We start from the raw sequence: 21526 nt of genomic DNA on the forward strand, positions 1-21526 counted from the left end.
TAACTTATAAAGTATACCTACTTTATTCTATATAAAGAAGTAAGTAATACTAAAGAATATATATATACCTTCCTTAAGTATATTATTACTAACTATAGTATACTTAAAGAAATTATATTAAATAGAGATAAGATCTTTACCTCTAAATTTTAGAAGTTAATTATAATATAACTTAGTATTAAATAATTAATATCTACTATATTCTACCTATAGACTAATAAATAAATAAAACGAATTAATTAAATCCTTAAAACCTACCTTTATACCTATATTAACTATAATTAAAATAATTAAGTTATACTTTTATTAATTACTTAGTTTATTTATAATAATATAATTAGAGAAAGTATTAAGGAATCCCCCTTCTACTTTAATTATAGCTTTAAACTAACTACTTATAGAGAACCTTAAGTAAGTTTAGCTATAGTTAAAACTACTACCTTAGTATAATAAATTAAGGATATCTAAGATAATACTTATAAAGAACTTAAATTTATTTAATAATAAATATTAAGATTTAATAATAAATAAAGGATTAAAGGACTAACCTTAAAAGAGGGAGATAGTACCTACTTTATATAGTAAAATATTAAAATAAAATAACTAAGTAATAAACTTAACTATAAAAAACTTAAACTTTTTAAAATTTTATAAATTATTTTATTAGTTAACTATAAGTTTAAACTTTTAGAAACTATAAAGTATTACTTAATATTTTATATTTTACTTCTTAAACTAGTACTATAAGGATTATAAATAAATAACCTTATTATTATAAAAGATAATAAACTAAAGTATAAAGTAGAAAAGTTACTTAACTACTAATATAGAGATAATAAATAGGAATACCTTATTAAATAGAAAAACTATAGATATAAAGATAATATATAAGAACCTAATAATAACTTATTTAACTATTAAAATAAGATTAATAAGTATATTAAAATACTTAATTATATTAATCCTTAAGATAGACTAAGCCTATTTATAACCTTAGAAGAATTTAAGGAATATATAAAATATACTAACGAAAAGGAGAAATAAATATAGGAAGAAATATAATAGAAATAAAGAGAAACTAAGAAATAAGGGATATAACTTCTATTAATATAAATATAACTAAAAGGATACCTTAAATTAATATAATGAGAAAATATATTTATTTAACTAAGAATACTAAAATATAACTAAGATTCCCCTAATAAGAAATTTAAAGTATTAAGATTCTAATTAAGAATTAAATTTAAGTTTAGTATTTTAAAACTACTTATAGATTAAACCTCTAATATAGAAGACCTTATAAAAGGAACTTTAAATACCTTACCTTCCTCTATAACTACTAATATCTCCTTATAACCCTTTTTAAAAACTATTTACTTCGCTTTATAAATATAATCTAATTTTATAAATACCTTATTTACTTTAACTTATACTTTTTATAATACCTCTATTCTCTTTTAAAATAACTTTTTAGTTTCCTCCTCTTTATTATCTAGACGATAAGATTCCACTATTAATCGCTCTACTATAATAAGTTAGTAAAGAAAAACTAATAATAAAAAGATAAAAAACTATACTAATAGATCGTATTATTAGAAGTATTATAAGAGCGATAAGTGCTACTAATAGTGATATACTCCCTATAGATTAATAAACTTAATAGTATTTTATAATATAAACTTTTTAAGTAATAGTAGTAATAAAATAGGACTTTAAAACTATTCTTAGTAATATTAAGAGAATAATAATAGTAATAAAGTATAGAAATCATAGGATTTTTAATAATATAACCTAATATAGTGTTAATATTATAAGTAAAATAGAAAGTATAATTAATAGATCTCTAACTTAAGACTAATAACCTACTTATATTAGGTCTTAAAGGTAAGACCTTTAGAGGGAGGACCTAATATTATAACCTATAAATAAGGATAATAATTAGTTAACCTACTTTAAGCGTTAGGTAACTAGAATAGGATATTTATACTATAGGATTATAAGAATAGTAGGAACTCACTTAGTAATAGAAGAACTATAGTATAAGTTATATAATAATAAAATAAAACTAAGTAAATAGTATAAATTACTAAGTACTTAGTAAGAACTACTAAGTATTTATTAGTAATTACTAAGTACTTATTAATACCTAATTAGGAATTAGTAACTAAATAAAGGAACTATTTAAAACTTATATATAATATAACTTTAAACCTAGTTTATAATTAGACTTCTATAGCTCTTTAGTAATTAACTTAGTATTTATCCTTATAGATACTCTTAGCTTACCTTTACTATAAATTACTTATTAAACTTAAGATTAATTACCTTAGTTTCTAAAAGACCTAATCTACTATAGCTTATAACCTATAACTTAGACTATAACCTCAGTATACTATTATAACGTATTAATCTCTAGCTTCTATTAGTAGACCCTACTATTAGATAGCTAACTATAACAGGAACGTGATTAGCAAGAATGACGCAAGTCCTATAACAAGCCTTAGAATGTTAGATAGACAGGATACCTAGATTCAATAACAGCAGACAACGCAAAGCCTTCTTCTCAAAGAATCCAGCAGATATCTCAACCAATTCAAATTTAGCAAGAAAAGCAAAGATCATGTTTAGAAAGTTAGTAATCCTAAGAATCAACTAATAGCAGAAAATCATAGTTTGACAGGAGGCTTATTGAAAGCATTATGCCTAAGAGAATGAAATAGGACCCTACATTAAGGACAAGCCTCTCCAATAAATAACAAGAGTGAAGCTTTGAGCGAAGCATATACCACTCCGCCGTCATCCCACTATCCGAAGTAGATAATCGTGATGGACAGGACTTGCTGCTTTCTCAGAGTTGTAGTCTGAGGGGCTCCGTCTTAGTGTGGTGGCTTGGTGCTTCCAGCGATGGATGAGGACGCTACATCGAACAGTATTAAAGATGAAAAGGACTAGCGAACTATTGTATGTCACTATGAAAGCAAACAAGAAGGCTTGAGAATTCAGTTCAGTGCCGTTCTAAGTGCAGTACAAGAAATCAAGAACGCATTCTGGTAATTGCACTGGCTTCAGCACCCGCTCCCGAATATTTTAGCTGCACTGCGTGCCTCATCCTTCGTTATCCCTCCTTGGACATATTACTATTCTCTTCTCATCTGACCATTCTTCAACACACAAACAACTTTATTGCGGCTCATCAGCAGACTACTTTTCAGACTCTCAACATCTTAAAGCATGAAATTGCTGACGAGATTTCGTACTACAACTACATCTTCTGCCACATCTTGGGCTGCTGCCATGGCCTCAATCATGTCTGCCCCCCGGCTTGGCGCACTTCTGTTTCTCTGATCATCTCACGAAAGAGGCTGTACGATTACAGAAGGTTGTCAGCACGGAGCTAAGACGGTGCACATAAGGCTTAGGACTTCAGGATCCATTGGCTTGTATACATCGCAATGGCATTCACTTAGAGGCTAAGAATATGTACTTCTACTAAGGCTGAGACTTTATGAAGCTGGTGACTAATGATGCTGATATTACTAGGTTATTATCCCCCGCTAATCTAATGATGACATCGCGAAGCTCAACAGAAACAGCTGGGGAAAGCACTATCACTTGCCCACGCGATTCACTAGCTCTAAGACTTTGGAGAACTTTTGCGTATTACCTGCACGTTAGAGATTATCCGGGCCTCAACTAAGTAAGCCGCCTACCTCTAAACCTGTATTTTGTTAATAGGCTTCACCTCTATTGGGCCTGCAGCAGACGAACTGAGTTGTGAAACTTCTAGCATCCTCGAAAACCCTCATCAGCCCATCTTCAACCGCGTTCGATATGCAGTTGGGGTCTGTGTTTTCGAATGCGCGTGACTAGAGGCACTATAGCTTTCAAGCCAAATCAATCCATCTTTTTAGTCGATAACCTGACCGTTACAGTACGAGCTCTATCTGTCAGGCTTCCTAACTTTCCAAGGGATCATGAACATCTGTTGATCCGGTCTAACTGTAATGGTCCAGACTTTCCAGGTTGCCTGAGCACCAAGCTTAACCATCAATCCAGCCAGAAATGTTCAGGTGTACGCTTGCGAATACGGTGTTTTCTGTGCTTTGCTGATTGCGCTTGCTGAAGTACACGCTGAAAGGTTGAAAACGGAGGTGCAGAGCAGAGGATTGGTAGCAGCGGATGGACTATTGAATCCTCGACCATTTTCTCTGGTGGCCCATCATAACGGTCAACCACTTCTTCCAGAAAGACCCGCCTTGTTCTATTTATGCATGAGAGATATGGTCACTATGAGCTACGATTCGGTGCAGCATGCTTCAGGAACCTTTTCGCAGATGGTGTTTAGGTCATGGTCATCATCTATCAGGATGCTTCATCCTCCCGCTGGCGCCTTGCCTATATCCTTATTGAACGCGTGACTCGGAGCTCATGTTGGCTGACTTAGTTCTCTTCAACAGTCACCATGATGGACGTTATGCAAGCAAACACGGATGCTGAGCTCACGCCGCTCAAGGTGGACGGCTCTCTAATCTCGTTAGATACTCATTGCTTCGGGTGCAGATGACATAATTATGTGACTGAATTCCTGACTGCATGTCTCAACACGAACGCGGAGCATTCTCCGACTTGCGACCTTGCCCAAATACAAATCAACACCATCGCGTGGAGAGTAAAGCAGCATGCAGAATTCGAACCAGGAAAGCCTTCGGTCCAGCTGCTCGTCACTTCGAGCATCATCACCTGCGACAGAAAAGCGACCTCCTGGATGATCCGCAAACACGTGTGCCCCGATGTCGATCAAGCGCCCGGCGGCTTGTAGTCACTATCCTCGTCATCTTTGGAAATACGGCGCTTGCGCTTCTTGGTGGTGGCGGCGGCAGCGGCCTTTCGGTTTTCCAACTTGGCGAGCTCGACACGGTACTTGAAACGCACGCGGGAGAGCCAGGCGCGCTGCGTCATGCCGGTTCTGGCCGTGACCTTGTCCCAGTACGCGCTGACGGCATCGGGGTCTACGCGCTTCGCCAGCTTCCACGTCTCTTCGTCGCCGTCGTGGATGTCGGTATCGCGGACTTTGTACATGATCAGCAGGCCGTGATCGGGGTGAACGCCAGCGCGGCCGTTGGTGATCTCGGGGGAGACTGCGTCGGCGGAGACTTTGGTGTTAGGGTTGTCGCTCGCCGGGTTCTAGACGGCGTCGGCGGGTTTGGCCTTTGGCTCGGTCGCGGGAAGTGAGGTGCGGCTGGTGGCGGGGGGGCCGAAGGCGCTCGCGAGGGTGGTTTGTCGAAGCTTGGGCTTTGGCTTGGAGGCTGTGTGACGGTTGGCTGTGTCAGCTTCGAGCGGCAGATGAAGACAGAAACACCAGGGACAGCAGGAACGAAGGTCACCATTTGCTTACCAGTGGAATCGGTGACGGAAGACATCTTGAGCGGTGAGGAAACAGACGATCTGGCAGAAGGTGTGGGTTTGGGCGAGGGCCTGCCGTTTGCCATGCAAGAGTGAAGACAAGACGCAAGCTTGATGTTCAGTCTGGGGAGAAGTAGCGAGATATGAGTGTGAGAAGCACGAAAAAAAGCACTAAGGTCGATTGGTGGGGCCCTTCTTGACGTGTTGACTGTCTGAAGCGGAAGGTGGTGGGGGTGCTGGCTACATGCCACATCTGCCTTCTTACTCTGTATGCCTACCACGCCTGCCTACCACGCCTGCCTACCACGCCTGCCTGCCACGCCTACCTGCTACGCCTGCCTACTATACCTGCCTACTATGCCTGCCTACCACGCCTGCCTACCACGCCTGCCTACCACGCCTGCCTACCACGCCTGCCTGCCACGCCTGCTTGCCACGCCTGCCTGCTATACCTGCCTGCTATACCTGCCTCCTATACCTGCCTGCCATACCTGCCTGTAGGTAGGGATCCAACCTTCTCACCTGCATGGCATGGAGCATGTACCTTTCACCTTTTGGGTAGGAGGTATTGTTCATGAAAGCCTGTGAAGTCAAAATGGCAGGGAAGAATCGTCGCTCTTGATTTCAGTAATGCCAAGCCCAGCCCAGCCACCCCGTATGAACTGTCACTGGGGAACAAACGCCCAGGAACCGTACTCGAACTAGCATCGCGACTTCTCGGACGCCACGACATATCGTCACTATTTTGACCTCCTGCGAAAGTTGATCCTGGCTTGTTTTCTTGTGCCTCGTCCGTTCACCCCACCAGGCTTCGACCGCTGAAGGGTTTCGGCATGTCGCATCTTTGGCCCGAACCTTCGCATCTCGAAGTGGGTCACTTCTCCTCGTCGGTCATAGCTTCAAATATCGAATGTATCTTGCGCAGATGCATTTCAGGCCCAGCCCACGTCATGGCACTATTTTCCGCCGCGCAACAATCGGACTACTTGGCATTGGTTGGCTTGCGCTGTTCAAGCAACCTGCATCTGCTCCAAACATCCGGCATCTGCGTTCGAGGCAGTACTTAGCTAACAACGCGCTTTTCCCTATCACGCACCTTTGCAATTACCCAAGTTGATGGGGTTTTTGATGCCATGGTGCTGACACATCTTCCATCCTCGGAGCGCAGGACTGAGGCGAAGACGCACCGCGGTAGCTGTACCCGACAGCCAAAAATGAGCAAGCTGCCAACCTTGCGATCAGCACAAAGGGAGACAACCAAAAACAGGAACATCAACCTGGAAATTCCATCGAAGAAATTCGGGAGTGTTCCCGTCCAGATTTCCAACCTTCCGCCAACTTGGAGCCCCAATTCACGCAGCGTCAATCACTGCCGACGACATAGGTCGCCGATGATATCTGGGAGTTACTTGGCCGGAAACGGGCAATCTTCCTTGCTCTGCATCGAAGTAGAAGGGAAAGAAGAAGCACATGAAGCATGCACACCGCAACCTAGCCGCTACGACTCTAATGTCTCTAGTGTAATTTCGCCTTCGCCAGCCCATGTCGGCGACCACGATCGGCCTGCACGCCGTCATGTGGCGGATTACAATCACTAGTTTTGGGATATGCGAGAAAAGCGTTTGGCTGGCCATCACTTGACTTGGGACGGAGGAGTTCATGGCTACTGAGAGGGAATTTTCAATTGGGATGAAGAACGTGGTGGCCGACCGACGCAAAGCGGATTAAGGTCTAGCAGAGTTGGTCGGTCCACTGGAAGCTCGCGCGAGTCATGTGCTTCGCATCCACGGCAACCACTGCACGCCCTGCGTTAATCAGTCCCGCCCACACGCTGTGATTTGCTAGTAAGTGCCATCTGATCCACGTTCTTCTGCTCCGTTTTACTCTATTTTGACGTCGTCCGCGCTACATCCTAGATGCGCGCTTTTGCTTAATGTTCCTGCAGCTGCCGTCGCTATTATTCTGGGTTTGCGCACTCAGCTGCAAAGCTGGCAATGTTACTAGTATCTCAAGCTGAGTTGCCTACATGCCGTGGGAAAGCAGCGCTGGCATCGCGGTGGCTGAGGCTCATTCAAAGTGACAGTGTCCGGGCGTACCCTTCAAGTATACCGCAGTGACCAGATGCTGGCACATACGACCATACCCACTGGAAAACTCGGGATCCCGTCCGCTCTCCCATAGATAAGCCAGTGAGGGCTGGATTAGTAGTTGGGTCGGTGACGACCAGCGAATACCCGGTGTTGTATGTTTTCTTTTGCTCCTTTTTTTTTGCGCAGCTCTTCTTTTTTCGAGCAGCTCTTCTTTTTTTGAGCAGCTCATTTTTTCTTTTGAGCAGCTCATCTTAACTCATCATCAACTGACCACAACGGGAAGAAGATGTCACTCCGAACGCCGAACCGCTCTCACTCGCGCAATACCGCTGAATGTCCATATAACACTGCCACGTCCTTAAACCTGCTCACTCCAACGAGCAGCAGAGCGCGTGATCGGCAAGTCGGAAGGCCGCTCGCCGGCGTTGCTATCATATTACCTCCATGCGCTTTGCATCGGTTTCCCGTCAACGCAGCACCCCCACGGCCCCGAGGTTGTCGGCGCAGACAGTCAGTCTATTTCGACCTGCTTGGAGGTTGAAGCCAGGCACCAGCAGGTAAACGCCACGATTACGATCCCGACGCTGTCGACGACATACCGCGGGCATGTTCCGACACAACGGCAGTTGTCGCTGCTGTCGCCATGGAATCGCTGCTCTTCCCTCGGTTCCATTCAGCCCACTTCTTGCCGCCACATTCTCCTGACCTCGACCACAAACCCGACGACACCGCTGCCAAACACCACAATTTTGGTTCAGCCAGCTCCCTCGTAACCAAAAGGGATGCAAAGTCACCGCCATCCTCCAAGGAAGCCACCTGACGTGACGCCGGTCTGCCATGTCCTCAGAATGATGGACTCTTTGTGACCGTCTTCTGCCACTCTGATCAACCTCTTCTGAAATAGAACACTCCTTTCTTTGCACGCTCGGCGAATCTATGGAACCTTTTGATCCCCTAGGCCGCATGCTCCTACCACCTGTCGGTCGTGGACATCCTTGCCGGCACCTCAGATTACGCGTCTCTGGAGATGCTCTATCTACCGTTTCCGCAGACCATGTTTAATCTCATCTCGCCGGGTGTGATCTGGGTTGCTGTAAGTGTTCTTCGAATCTCAACAGCACAAATCCAACACCTAGACGTTCAAGAGTTCGAGCAGCTGATGCCATAGATTTCTCCTACATCTTAGCTGCCATCTCTTCCGTTGGCTCGTTCATCGGCCTCTTCGTCCCTGTCCGCTCGGGTAGCAAAAAAGGTGGGGCTTCCGACCCAGTGCGAAGTCATGTCTCTGGCTAGGGTTGCTAGCCTATCCCGCCCTCTCCTCACCAGCATCAACCATGCCACCGAACCAGTGATTAGGAGATCAATGACCTCAACTTCGCCACGGCCAACACCTCTGTCTCTCTACTTCACTGCATCCCCCGAGCCTTTCCAAGATTCATTACCCGTACGGAATATGTCGCTTCGAGTCACCTAAACCGAGACATTGGCGATGTCTACGACAGCCTTGCAAACAACCCATTCCGAGCGATCTGGCCGAATCTGGTTCTCCTTGGTCTAAATGACATGGAGTCTAACCTTTTTGGGCAAGGAAAATGCCTGTCCGGCCAAACCCAAGCGTCCGCCCCTCCCCCATTGGAACTTGCATCACCTTGCTCGTGTACGGATTCTATCCTCTTTTGGCCGAGGATATTTCCACAAGCCCCAAGCGCTACCCGTCTCGTTGAGCGAAACGCTACGGACGCGTCCTTTTAGTACCAGTGGTGGGAAGACCTTGGTCGTCACTTGACTCATAATGGTGGTTTGATTCCTGCATTGCAGGACTTCTGACAACAATTCCAGAAGCAAATATACTGACGCATCGCTCAGAGAGTCGGTCCTCTCACTTTGCGGTCCTCGAGTGCCCATAAATTCAAATTGCGATGTGAAGAACTTGATCTAACCCTTCCGTGAATGTGGCAGCTAGTAGCAGCTGCATTTGGAATTCAGCCAAAAGTCGGCCCGAACATCGGCTTCCAGCTTTATGTACCGGTGGTGGACGTGAGACGATAATCGATTCCTGGATACACGGACGTTCAGCTGAAGTTGGAGCACGTGGGTGACCAGCAGTCCCGACCCGGATTATGAAATGTCCAAAGCAGCTGGGACAAAACCATTCTCGGATTCCCTATGTCATGCCAAAAGCCGTTGCCACAGGCCGCTCTTCCAAATGCCGTAGCACCGTTTGAAGCCAGTCGCTCTCTGGATGACCTTGGGCTACTCCTGTTATGGCCATAAGCTTATTGCCCGGGACGGTCAGGTGTAGGTCGCTATATTCCTACAGTCGGTCTTACCATGCCGAAAGAAAGGCGTTGCGTTGAGACTGTCGAAGTTGCTTAGTTGCCTGCTTGAGAAGATGCTTCGTCATGGGGTCAATGGCTGAAAAGAATTTGGGGTGGATTTCGCGAGGGAATGGACCAGTAGCCCTCAAGTGTTCACAGTGCCGAGGGTTACCTCCAGAGGAAAAGCCCACCAGTCGATGACTTAGCATACGATCTTGATATACCTAAGCCCCTGAGTTGAGATGATGGTCCTCGTGTGTGATGAATGCCCCGGCAGCCTCAGTTGAATGTCTGTGGACCATGAAACGTTTTTCATCTCCGGTGGAGAGCACCAGTGGCACAAAAGAGGGTGTATTGTGGACGGCAAGGCATCCTGGGCGCACACTTGTCAATGAGAGCGCGGCCAAGGTGCCGAGTGAATTCCCATAAACCTGCACATTTCCGGCGCCTTGAGCTTCCAGTCCACACCGCCATCGCCATCTTGCAGAATGCACAGAGAGTCGATCCACAAGACGCAAATCAAGGGGTCAACATATCAAGGTCGCGTCGCGCAGGGCCTCTGGCGTGCTGTCGAACCCAAATATACGGGCCACAAACTCTTTGAGATTCGACTTGGTCAGTACAAGTTGGTAACCCAATTCCCATCAATGACTGAGCGTCAAGTACCTCATGCTCGTGTCTTTTAGGGCCGAAATGACATAAAAGTGCGGCGTCTGAATACCTCCAGGGTGTCCAAGGTCGACGACACGTGTAGGCGGCAAGATTGTATTGCCGGGCGTCACGCAATTGTGAAATTGACAACAGAACCGAAGCCATGCGCGGTTCAAGCACATTGTGTGACTTGAGTCCGTGGATCTCAGCTGATCTTTGACCGTATCTTCAAACTGAAAATGTTGTACGGAAGACGAGCTCTTTAGGTGTCCAGATTGATGTTTTGTAACTCGTCCGGAAGCCTAGTACCGACTCCGGCCTCGGATCTAGGTTTCGTGTCTCCAATTGAGCACTGATACGAGCAGAGCGTCCCGTTGGAAGCTTTGTCCGTAGAGAGATCTGCCTTCATTCTTAGAATGAGGTTTGGATGTTTTCCTATAAATTCTACACCATCGCCGTCGGGAATAAAAGTGTTGTTGCTTGCGAGTGCAGAAATTCTGGAGTGAACCGTAGGGCGTCCGGTGTCCGCAGTGTGCGTGCTTGCCTCGAAAAGTTTCCTCTCCTCGGTGTTGAGGAGGCTCTTTATAAGGTACTAAGAAAGGGACCACATAGATGACACCAGCTTCAAATAGCTTTGGCAAATGCTTTCAGGGATTGATGATATGTGCGGTGTTCAAAGACAGTTTCCTTCGTCTCGAGTGCCGTGGATTTGTGGCTTTGTACTTCAAGATCCGCAACCTTCGTCAATTGGATAATGTTGTCTGCTGAAATGTTGTCCTCTGTCCATTCTCTGTGTTTATCACCGAAATACATGCATTTCAGGATGCGAAAAACCTTCGTTCCGGCACGTATTAGCCACTCATGATCTGAACTGGCCGGTTGAATCCCAAAGAAGTGAGGTCGTAACCTGTCCATCCTAATGCATTTTCTGCGATTTGATGTGTTGATCAGCTTTGAGCCACACACAATCGTACTAAGAATTTGACACAAGGCCCCTTTTGGAGGTTTGAAATGATCTTCTAACGAGCTCATCATTGATTCTCGGATGTTCCCTCGGTCGCTCCTGGTGCTCTCTTCCAGATGATATGTCTCCAAAATTATTTCGATCAGTCTAACGCCACCCCTTCAGCAGAGTCGTCCGACATGGAGTCGATCTTCATAGGCAGCTGATTCTGCTCTTGAGGGCGCAGAAGCAAGAACCATGGCCTTATGCCCTTATGGTAGTTTCCTGATAGTTAATGAGCGCCAGTTTAATGACCAGAAGTCTTTGGAGGTAAGTTCAGGATGTTCTACTGCTCAAAGAAGCTTTCTGAGGGCTCGGAGTTGTCAGTCGGTAGATCAGGGGTAACGCCAGTAGGAAGTTTCAGGATCCGGGACAGTGGCTGGTGAATGATCGAGCCGCTGTTGGCCATACACGTAAAATGGGCTCTGCCCTTTCCATCCGATATAACTGGCACGGATTTGTTTGTTCCCTGCAGCTGTGATTGATGGCTTCACATGCAGTTTGGTTCCGGTGCAGAGTCATTTAAACGATTTTCGATCTGGTATGAACTGGCACGGGCGGAAGCACAGGGATCTGTGTGTTGCTTTTCGTTCCTCGGAGTCCAAGCCTCACTGTCGGGTGGGCCGACCGAAGAGACGAAAAAGTGCAGCTTTGTAGCCTAGATTGATATGGGAGACACTGATCAGACAGCATTGTTACCAAGTCAGCAAAAAGCTTCTGTAAAAGCCGAAAAATTGTGGTCATGTTAATCTCACTATGATCTGAGTCAGTGTTGCCTGATGGCACGAGTAACATTGTGGCAGTCTTGGAGTCATACTCCAAGAAATTGTTGGCATCAATGAACCACAATAGCGTCTCGTTATGTGTTCACTATGGGAGAGCTCGTCACATATGTTCCTATTCGCGTCGAGGAGAGGCACCTCCCTACTGCTGGTTGTGTTACATCGTTGAGGTCCAGAACGGACGTAGTATGTGTGTTTTTCTATGGGACAGTTTAGTATTGTTAGTACTATTTGCTGCTTTTTCACTAAGCAGGTGCGCTTTATCTCGGCCCTAAAATTCTTGAAGAATATAGCCGTGTTATATACCGAACTCAAGTTCAAACACTCCACAAGCTCTTCAGGTGCAGAATCCAGATGAAGGACAAGATTGAAGACATGAAAAGCAGACTGTGGGATGTTTGGTCGTTCTCAATGCTTTCTCGGATTCTCAGACTTCAATGGGCTTGTCTGCCTTCCTGAGCGCGAGCTTCAAGGATTCCGCCCTGGCTAGGAGAGGTATTGTCCTTATGGCGGACAAGCCGCAACACCGTTTCCGGGCGCTGGTCTGACCAGAGGAAGTATATACGGAAGTGATATAAAGGGGCTTGCAATCTAAATCAACATGGTAGAGTTGGGTTCTGATGAGGGTGACGCTTTGATCGGCTGAGAAAATAATATTTGGGATGGAGATGTTTTCTACCTCAAGCGCCCCAAAGCTTTTCAGCGGTGCTGATTCAGCTATAGACATGTCCCATAACTCAAATTCCAGATGTCCCGCCGCGTTCTGAATAGATTTGTGATAATAATGGTCTCAGCCGCTCTCCCTCTTAAAATTCGAGGAAGACAGCGGAATTTGTGGGATAGAAATATCGATAAAGGGGCATCAGGTTCCAAAGTTAACAAGCCGCTTCACGAACGTTTCCGGGTGCCTACTGGCTGGTTCGTCTCCCTACTATCAGCAAGTGGCTCCCACAAATGCTCGAGGCTTCATGTATCATAAGCTAAGGTTCCGAATGGATTTCAGGAATCCTGACAGTCTTGGAAGACGGACCTTCTGGTGTGATTGTATCGTTGATAGGTCATGAGCTTGCAAAGTGTTTCCCAAGTGCCAAGATCTGAGATTTAGTGACTGCTTACACATGACTTAATTCGTACCGTGGGCATGCATTTGCAGCTGCATGAAACGTTGCATTTTCTAGTGGCACGTTGCCCAATGCGAAGACTTTCATCTACTTTCAATGTCCGCCAACGATAGTCCAATGGCAATGACCAGTCATTTGATTACAGCTCTGTCCACCAACGGTCGTGGCTGTCCACCGTAAAATGGCGCTTACCTTGTTGAGAGTCTTGAGGGCGCCGCGTAGTCGACCTATAACGGCCTGCATAGTGCAAGAGATGTCTGAGTTGGTTCCCAAGTAAAGCTCCAGTAGCCATAGCACTGAAACTTCGCCTGGTCATTTAAATCACTTCTGAATATCTTGCGGCGAGGAAAGGCACCAGGGAGGCCCCTACCATCAGGCAAAAACCAAGTGTCTTGGAACAGGAATCTGGGCCGAAGACTGCAAGACCTTGGGTGGGCGGAGGGCCGTGAATCGTGAATTTCCGGTTGAAATATAGATCGACCGTGATAGTCATGCGGGTGACATGTTACGAAAACGATTTTCTTGTTTCATGCCTGACCCGAGCGGCAACCTCAGCGAGATGAAGCGTATGGGAGGCCAACATGGGCCTTGATCTTTATCGTGGTTTCTGGAAGAAAAGGCTGGTTATGCGTTGGCAAATCTGAAGGCAGAGACCTTATGTTGGGCTTAGGGTGGTTTTATCGTTCTTCTCTAGGTAACGGAATGCTATCGCTGGAGGGAAGGTTGGGCTAAACCATGGAATGATGCCGAGGATGCGGTTGGCTATATTGAATCGAGGGGAATAGCTGTCCATGACTAGCATCGCTGGTGATCCCAATCAACCGATGAGTCGGATTGCTGTATTCATACACATCATTTAAGAAGCCAACCCTTGCACACGCACCGGCGCAGCGCGGCTGCGGCTGCCAGCGAGGAAGGACACGATGTGTAAAAAATGGCTACAGAGCGATGGGCCGACGATTCTTACAAATGTGTGCAGTTCCTTTGCGCCACTTTGATGAGGTCGAGGAGGAAGTCGTTAACTTATCAGCCCGCGATATGGAGGATGAGGAGGGCTGGTGGTACTCAGCGCTGATTCCGGGCTTCGGACTTGGGCGACCGGGACGGACCCACCAAGCTTGGCCCCGCTCCGTAGCTGCGAGATCGCCCGCATTGCCTTTTGCAGCAGGCGTCTTATCCGAACTACGTAGAAGGCTGCAGACCAGGCTGGATGCCGAGAGTCAGTTGTCAAAATGATATTCAACCCGTGCTGTATTGGTCAAACCATGCTTTGTCTCACCACTTTAAATGCAGACCTGGAAAAAACACTCCTGAGAAGCCGCGAAACCACCATCACATGCATCTCGACATGGCAAAACGGCGGAGGCAGGAACAAGGAAGCGTACTGCATTCGGTGCACGAGATACGGCTGACTTGCTTGGAGAGGAAGGGTGCACTCATCGTGTGGAAAATTCAGGACTTCGAACGTGCAGGTTGTCGTGGCGACATGCTTCTCACGCCTCCAACACTCAGCCTGCTCCAGACTTCCGTGGCCAAAGTGGGACCCTCTTGTCCGGAATCTAATGCAATACTGTGAAGACGACACGGACTTTTCCCAGGGAAGCGGTCCGCCAGCCGGTGTTATCCCGACGCACAGATTAGCTCATGCTGACTCAGGGTGGGACCATCTCAGCCAATCATGTATGCTCGTGAGGGGGCCTCGCCGCGCAACAACATTCCGCCGAGCTGAGATCGCCCAGCCACCCAGCCACGCGTGGGTGGTCCGTCTCAACATTCTCCGCTCCATCACGTATTCACGTGGTGTCGCTTCGTATCATCACCTCCATCTTCAACCCCATCCACTCCAGCGTCATTTCTATCCCCGCCCTCGTTTCTCGTGCCAGGACTTTCATCGAGCAGACCTGTTCCAGCTGTCCCAACCATTCGACTGCCCCCGGCTGCTTGCTTGACTCCTTAGCCGAGTAGGACCGGAATCCCGACGGAACCCATCCACCCCGTGAACTTCACAGCTTCACGCCTGGATCTTGTCAACCGTCGCTCCGGTCATTCTACTGCTTGCGCAAGAGCCCCCAGTGCGCCCTGGGCAGGGTCGGTGTCACGCTGGAACCCTCTGCTCCTGAAAACCCTGCGAAGGACTTGCGGCGAAAGGGAGAAAGGACTATGACATGACCACGGTAAGTTTTCACCCAGCTGGTTCCTTTCCGCTACGTTGTGCACATCTAGCAGGTCGAATCCAAGCGACTTTGAGATGTCGTCCGCCGAAGACGCACGATTTGTCCACACTGCCTTTGCGGTGCGTGAAGACCAAGATGGAGGACGGCCCGAATTCATTGACCAGCCCTTCAAACTTAACGCCGTATATCAGTCGTCAGCTTCAGCCCTCTTCCGTCTCAGTACATCCATCACCGACAGTGCCTCCATCAAAACCACCATCTATCTGCAAATCACACCCGACCGTATCGCTTCGCTGCAAAACACGACTTGCGACACGAGCGACGCAAATGACCGAAGCCAATCACACCTCGAACGCGTCCGCCAGCGACTGGGCGGCAAGCGCCTTTTGACTCGCCTCCAGTTCCACCTGCACAGCGGCCTCTATGCCCAGCTCATCGTGCCGGCTGGTTTCGCATGCGACGAGGCCCCCGACAGCCCCGCGCGGCATGCCTTTCGCTCCACTGCCTCGCTCGCGACCGCTCCGACGTTCTCCATATACATGCCGCACAACGTCTTGCCGATGCTGAAGTTTGAGACTTTTGTCCAGGCTGTGCGGCAGTTTGCGACTCTGACGGCAACCCAGCGTCAGTCATACGAGCGTATGGTGGATCTGCGCAGGCTGTACAGTGGCAAAGGTGGCGTTGTGTTCACACCCGAAGAGGACCAAAATGCTGGCTCTCTGAGAGTTGATGAACGCAACGGATCCGCGACACCCTCGACGGAGTCGTGTGCTTCCACAGTCCCCTTTGATGCTGTTCCGCGTCTCCAAGATTCACCTCCGCAGTATGACGAATGCGTGGCCGAGGGACCGCAGCCGAGGATCAGCATGACCGCCGCCGCGGCAGCTGCCTTCGTCAAAAGTGCTCGCGTTGATGACGCTCTACCTGAGTACGGCGGCAGCGAAAGGCAGCACCGAAGGCTGCGGACTTCTAAACGTGTGCTGCACTGCGGGAGCGAAGAGATCGACTTGCACCCATCTTCGAAAAGGGCACATTTCCAACGTTCATTCGCCAGCGTCCACGCAACTTCAGCAAACGCCCAACGTCCCGAAGAAAGGTCAGAATCTCAATTTGCAGATGCGGACTGTGTCCAGAGCAGATTGGCGTTTCTACTCGAGCAGCAACATCAACAAATCCAACGGCTACAAGAGGATGTCGAAGAACTTCGGAGACGTAACAAGGAGCTTGAGGGACGGCACGATGAGGTGGAGGACAACTGCGGTGATCTAGAGAACCGTCAGAACGAGACCGAGGAGACTGTCGAGTCTCTCCTCATCCACACCGGCGAGCTTGACGAAGAATGCGAGAAGCTCGGGAAGCAGATGCCAGACATGTGTGACGAGATGGAGGACTGGGTGAAGGATAACTTGGGTGACGCGATGAAAGAGCATATGAGTAAATGGCTCGAAGAGAACATGGCGGAAACTATAAATGGATATATTAATGAGAAGGTTGTAGCCCAAATAGCTCAAATGAAAGCGAAGATGCGCAAAGCCCTGTTAAATTAGGGACTGTTGCCATTACTTGGATACCCATACAACACTTGCCCTGCATGCCCCGTGGATGGGAGAGATGCCGTGACAAAAGAAACAAAATCAAATGGTCTGCACTCGACTATCGTCAAGTCTCACAGGTTGCCTGTGATCGTTCTGCAAACCATTGAGTATGCCAATTCCTCCATGGGTTAAGCATCCAAGCTCGACTTCAACCCATCCAGTTCCTTCTTGCTCACAGTCAGATGGTCAAGCTGAGCCTGCAAATACTTCACAGCGTGCTCCAACCGTGGCATGGCGTTCAAGACCCTCTGTTTTGCCCGCCGCAGGTGCCTTCTTTCTGCGCGGCCCTGGCCATGCATCCATCCGCCAGTGTCGTCTTCGTGCCGACTTTCACGATCCCACTGCTCCAAGAGCTTCTTCTGTTCGTCTGCCGTAAGCTTTGTGGATGCCTTTTCCAGTATCTCGAGAACTTGCTGAACCTCTGGAGTGAGCCTTCTCACTTTGGCTTGGTGCTCCTCAACGGCGGCTCTGAATTGATTTTGTTTCTCAGCCCAAAGAGCATTGAGTTCATCGATAGTGAAGCTGCCACTGCTAAACTCGAGATGAATCTTGAAGCTTTCTCTGGAGTAAGGTATCCCGGGCAAGAGGCTTGGAGTGGCTGTCGAGTCGCCGAGTGCCCTGAAACAACTCCTCCACACGCTTGTGTTGACTTCGGTGGGCGGATCAAGGTCGGCCATGAGATGGACAGCGTTCACCAGCAGGCATATGCCGCAGTCGTATCCATTTATCTGCTGGTAGCACGGGCGAGGAGTGATGCGGTACTCCTCAAAGTAGAGGTTCTGCAGCGCATAAAGTAGGCGGTGCACTTCATCGTTGTCCCCGGCGAGGGAGTCGTAAACTTGTATCTCCTTCTCATCCTTCAGAACGCAACATAAAACCCAGTGGTGGCTGTCCGGAAGGTGGAGGGGGACGAGAATCCTGGTTGTCTCGCTCCTTGCGATGGCCACTTGCACGCTCGCATATCTCGTCGTGCTGCCAGCCTTGAAAAGGTGAGGGTTGATGATGGAGCACCCTAAGCCCGTGGTGCTAGAGAAGACATCTAAACAGGTTGTGATGACACCATCGTCCAACTCCGCTCCAGGGGCGAGTCTCGCATGGAAGTTCGGGGGGATTTCGAAGGCGACACTTTCCAGCGCATCATCCAACCCCCTTTCAGCAACGCCCGGTCGCTCGTCTTCGGTATTTGACGATATAACTGTCCTTTTCCTTAGTATGATGGAAGGCTTCGCCCCGGTTGAGTCAGGGGTTGGGAGACCCGTCACGGCTGCTGTCTTTGGTGGCAGAGACGGCGTAAAGGGACTTTCCAAGCCTTGCGAGGCATCGTTGCTTGTTCTCGGTTTCTTTGACGGAGTCGACTCGGAACCTCTTACTGGGAGATCATGTGTGGAAGAGCTCCCTCGTCCAACGTCGGAGACCTGATCTTCGGGTAGCCTCTTTCGAGTTTGCCCTTTAGACGGTGCTGGGTCGGTGACATTGTTCTCGAGTTGAAGCTTGATGTCATGTTCCAATCCTGCCACGTCATGGGGCTCTGCCATTCCATCGTCGTCCTTGGTGGGAGCTCCTGCCGTGCGCCTTGTTGGTACACGAGCAGAAGGTTTTGATGTGGTGGAGCTTACACCTTCCCTGGACAGCCGTCTCTCAACTCGCAATGAAGCTTTTGCGATAGAAGTCAGTTTCCCGGTTGCCTTGACTTCTTCAACGGCATTTTCTGACGATTGTTCCGACTCTTCTGGCGGATTTCGTCCTTGCGACGCAGTCTCTCGACGTGGAGTACTCCCGCTGGTGTCCGGCGTTGGACTGGATGTCTCCTCGCTTGAGACCGAATCGTGGGTGGCTCTGCTTTCCCGCGACTGTTGCAAACGGCCATTTGTAGGAGACTTGCCATCTTGGCGTCGTTCTGATTGATCTTCCGAAAGATGCCGACCCTCGGCCTGGTTCTTGAGATGTTCCAACGCCCTCTTGACTTCCCATGGCTTCCACATCACACTTCGATTGGAGCCGCGCACTCCGACCTGACGTTCCCCTTGGTACCGCCGTAAAAGCGGCAAAGCCTGCTCCGCGGTGGACTGGCGAACCAGCTTAGCTAGCTCTTCCCAAAATGCACGGCTGTCGACATCCGGAAAGGTTTCGACCAAGTCATCCTCGCTCCAATTCCACTCTCGCAGGATCAGTGCCTTCTTCGACCGAATCCGTCGTCCTTGCTCCCTGATATAATGAAGGCTCTCTTGGTCGTCACGGGAGAGCCTTTCAAGCAAGGAATCTACGGACGCGAATCGAGCATACCTGCTACATATCGCCTCCCATTTGGCTACGACATCTTCCCCTGCTGCGAGATGGTCGCGAAGAATTACGCGAAAGTTTTCAAGCTCGTTTTCCAAGTTTTTCTCTTCGTTATTAACCTCACGGGAGTCTTGAATAACAGAAATATCCGTTAGCGTTTTGCCGCTCATGACGCACATCTGGTATGAAGATGACCCGTGTAAAGCACACCTGTTTCTTGAGTTTTCCGCAAATTGTCGGTGCCAATCTGCCCAGACCGTGTTTGTATGTTCGGTCGAATGACACGTAGTTTAGGCACCGTGGGTGCCTTTTTCGAACTTCGCGTCTGAGGCATCTTGAGAGACTGCGTGGTGGATGAGTGAAGGGCGGGGTCGATGAACCAAAGTCGCAGTTGTTTGAGTTTCAGTGAACGAATCCTTCTTGATTTTGGGATGAAACAAGCGAACCCCGTTGGAGCCCCCGGCAAAGATGGTTACTGAAAGTCAAACCTTAGCTGTCAAGGTTGGTGTGAATGGTCTGAGGTTGGCTGAATGCACGGACTGACCCCGGTTGATGATGACGAGCACCGTTCCAACTCTCGCATCACGTGAGTCTCGTGTGGTGCTACCTTGGTTCGCAGCTTTCTTTCATGTGCCACAGCCACCTGCTCAACGTCGGAGCGGAAGCGTGTTAAGCTCCAGCCGAATTGCAAAAGAGATGAAACTTTCGACGGGCCAGAGTAGCGTGATTGGGCAGTTGGGAAGATGAAAAGCGAAATAAGATCATGAAGCCGTAAGTACTGAAATATTGTCGCACATTGGTCGGAGATGGTGCTGATGGATGTGTCCAAGAAGCCGAGATTGACAGTCTCTAGGAATTGGCCTTGACGGCAAGCCAATGCGGAAACGAAGATTGACGCAGTGTTCTCCTTCGTTGCACAGCTTTCGCAGGCGGGGTGCAGTTAGAGTATCTGCCGTACCGATGCAGCTTAGCCCCCAGTGCAGGTCTATTCACCAAGACACCTCTCTGGTTGGTCGGTAGGTAGCTAGGCATCATGAGATTCCTCCCGATATCAGCGCCAAAATCGGGAGGGATCTGTTGCACATCGCTGTATCTACAGAAGGTACCTGCCGATTTTAGCGCTGAAATCGGGAGTTATCCACTGACCGCACTGGGGTGGCCCCTGCAAATGCACCTGGGCTGGCCATGTCCGGGAGAAAGCTGCCGTCTCCGCCCTCCCGTCCTCAACCTCTCCCCGAGAAGCAGTTGTCAAGGTCTCCGACATCAAGGTGTGCGACATCAAGGTCTTCAGAACCACAACCGTTGATTCGCACTCCAGAGCCTCGAACCGACACAACGTCGATATGGTCGAAGCGGAACAGTCCACCACAAGAACAATTCTTGGTGGTCTCTGCAGGCAGCCGCACGGGAATGATGCACCGGTCGGACCCTGTTCTACCCTGTCGGTCGCCGCGGCGGTCATCCATCGTCCCCATTTCGGCCTTAGCATCATCACCTCTGGGACTCCCAACATGGCGCGAAATCCGGTGCAGGCCTAAATCAATGCGCCACACGATGCGCTCATTGCCAAATCGCCATGTTGCTCTTGAACGCTGATGTGACTACTGCGGCTCTCACATAACGTCATCCAGTCCGGCAGAGAAGCAATAGGCCAGTGTCATCGCTTTTTTTGGACTCCGTGATGCCTGTCTCGTCACCTTACCAGGAAGTCGTGCGCCTTCGCATGTAACAAGCTGGGTAGCTTGAAGCAAGCACATGCGACCATACCCACTAGAGAACTCGGGATCCCGCCCGCTCTCCAAAAAATAGCCAGTGAGGGGAGTGTTTTCAGTTGGGTTGCTGATGACTACCGAACATTGCGCCTTTCGTTTGTTGGCGGTGAGAACGGCCCGATCAGGAGCGCCGGCTCTGCTACGTTGGCACCTCTTGGGGCCTGTCGCAACTGGCTGCACCACACTATCTGCCTTTTTGTCTATAGACTCAATCACAAGGAAGTACGAGGAGCACTATCACAGAAAGTTTTGTTAACTCTTTGGACACTAGAGACTATCGCTTATATAACCAGTCATGGAATCCCCTTAACCAGCTGCTTGAATAAGAATGTCTCCT

At 48.3% G+C, this 21526-nt stretch overlaps 3 protein-coding genes across 3 annotated transcripts; 1 reads left to right on the forward strand and 2 right to left on the reverse strand.

Annotated features, from left to right (window-relative positions):
- Window positions 1–4797: 4797 nt before the first annotated feature.
- GCG54_00015607 (uncharacterized protein) lies at window positions 4798–5420 on the reverse strand (the record flags this gene model as incomplete). The annotated part of the gene is made up of 2 exons (XM_045415385.1): window positions 4798–5153; window positions 5396–5420. 2 exons carry the CDS (start codon window positions 5418–5420, stop codon window positions 4798–4800), a joined length of 381 nt encoding a protein of 126 aa, XP_045259184.1.
- A 10196-nt stretch (window positions 5421–15616) lies between these two features.
- On the forward strand, window positions 15617–17089 carry GCG54_00015608 (uncharacterized protein; the record flags this gene model as incomplete). The annotated part of the gene is made up of 1 exon (XM_045415386.1): window positions 15617–17089. One exon carries the CDS (start codon window positions 15617–15619, stop codon window positions 17087–17089), a length of 1473 nt encoding a protein of 490 aa, XP_045259185.1.
- A 176-nt stretch (window positions 17090–17265) lies between these two features.
- Window positions 17266–19587, reverse strand: GCG54_00015609 (uncharacterized protein; the record flags this gene model as incomplete). Its single annotated transcript, XM_045415387.1, has 1 exon — window positions 17266–19587. One exon carries the CDS (start codon window positions 19585–19587, stop codon window positions 17266–17268), a length of 2322 nt encoding a protein of 773 aa, XP_045259186.1.
- Between the last annotated feature and the right edge of the window lie 1939 nt (window positions 19588–21526).

This window comes from Colletotrichum gloeosporioides (assembly GCF_011800055.1).
Source record: "Colletotrichum gloeosporioides strain Lc1 chromosome Unknown consensus_80, whole genome shotgun sequence".
NCBI classification, from domain to species: domain Eukaryota; kingdom Fungi; phylum Ascomycota; class Sordariomycetes; order Glomerellales; family Glomerellaceae; genus Colletotrichum; species Colletotrichum gloeosporioides.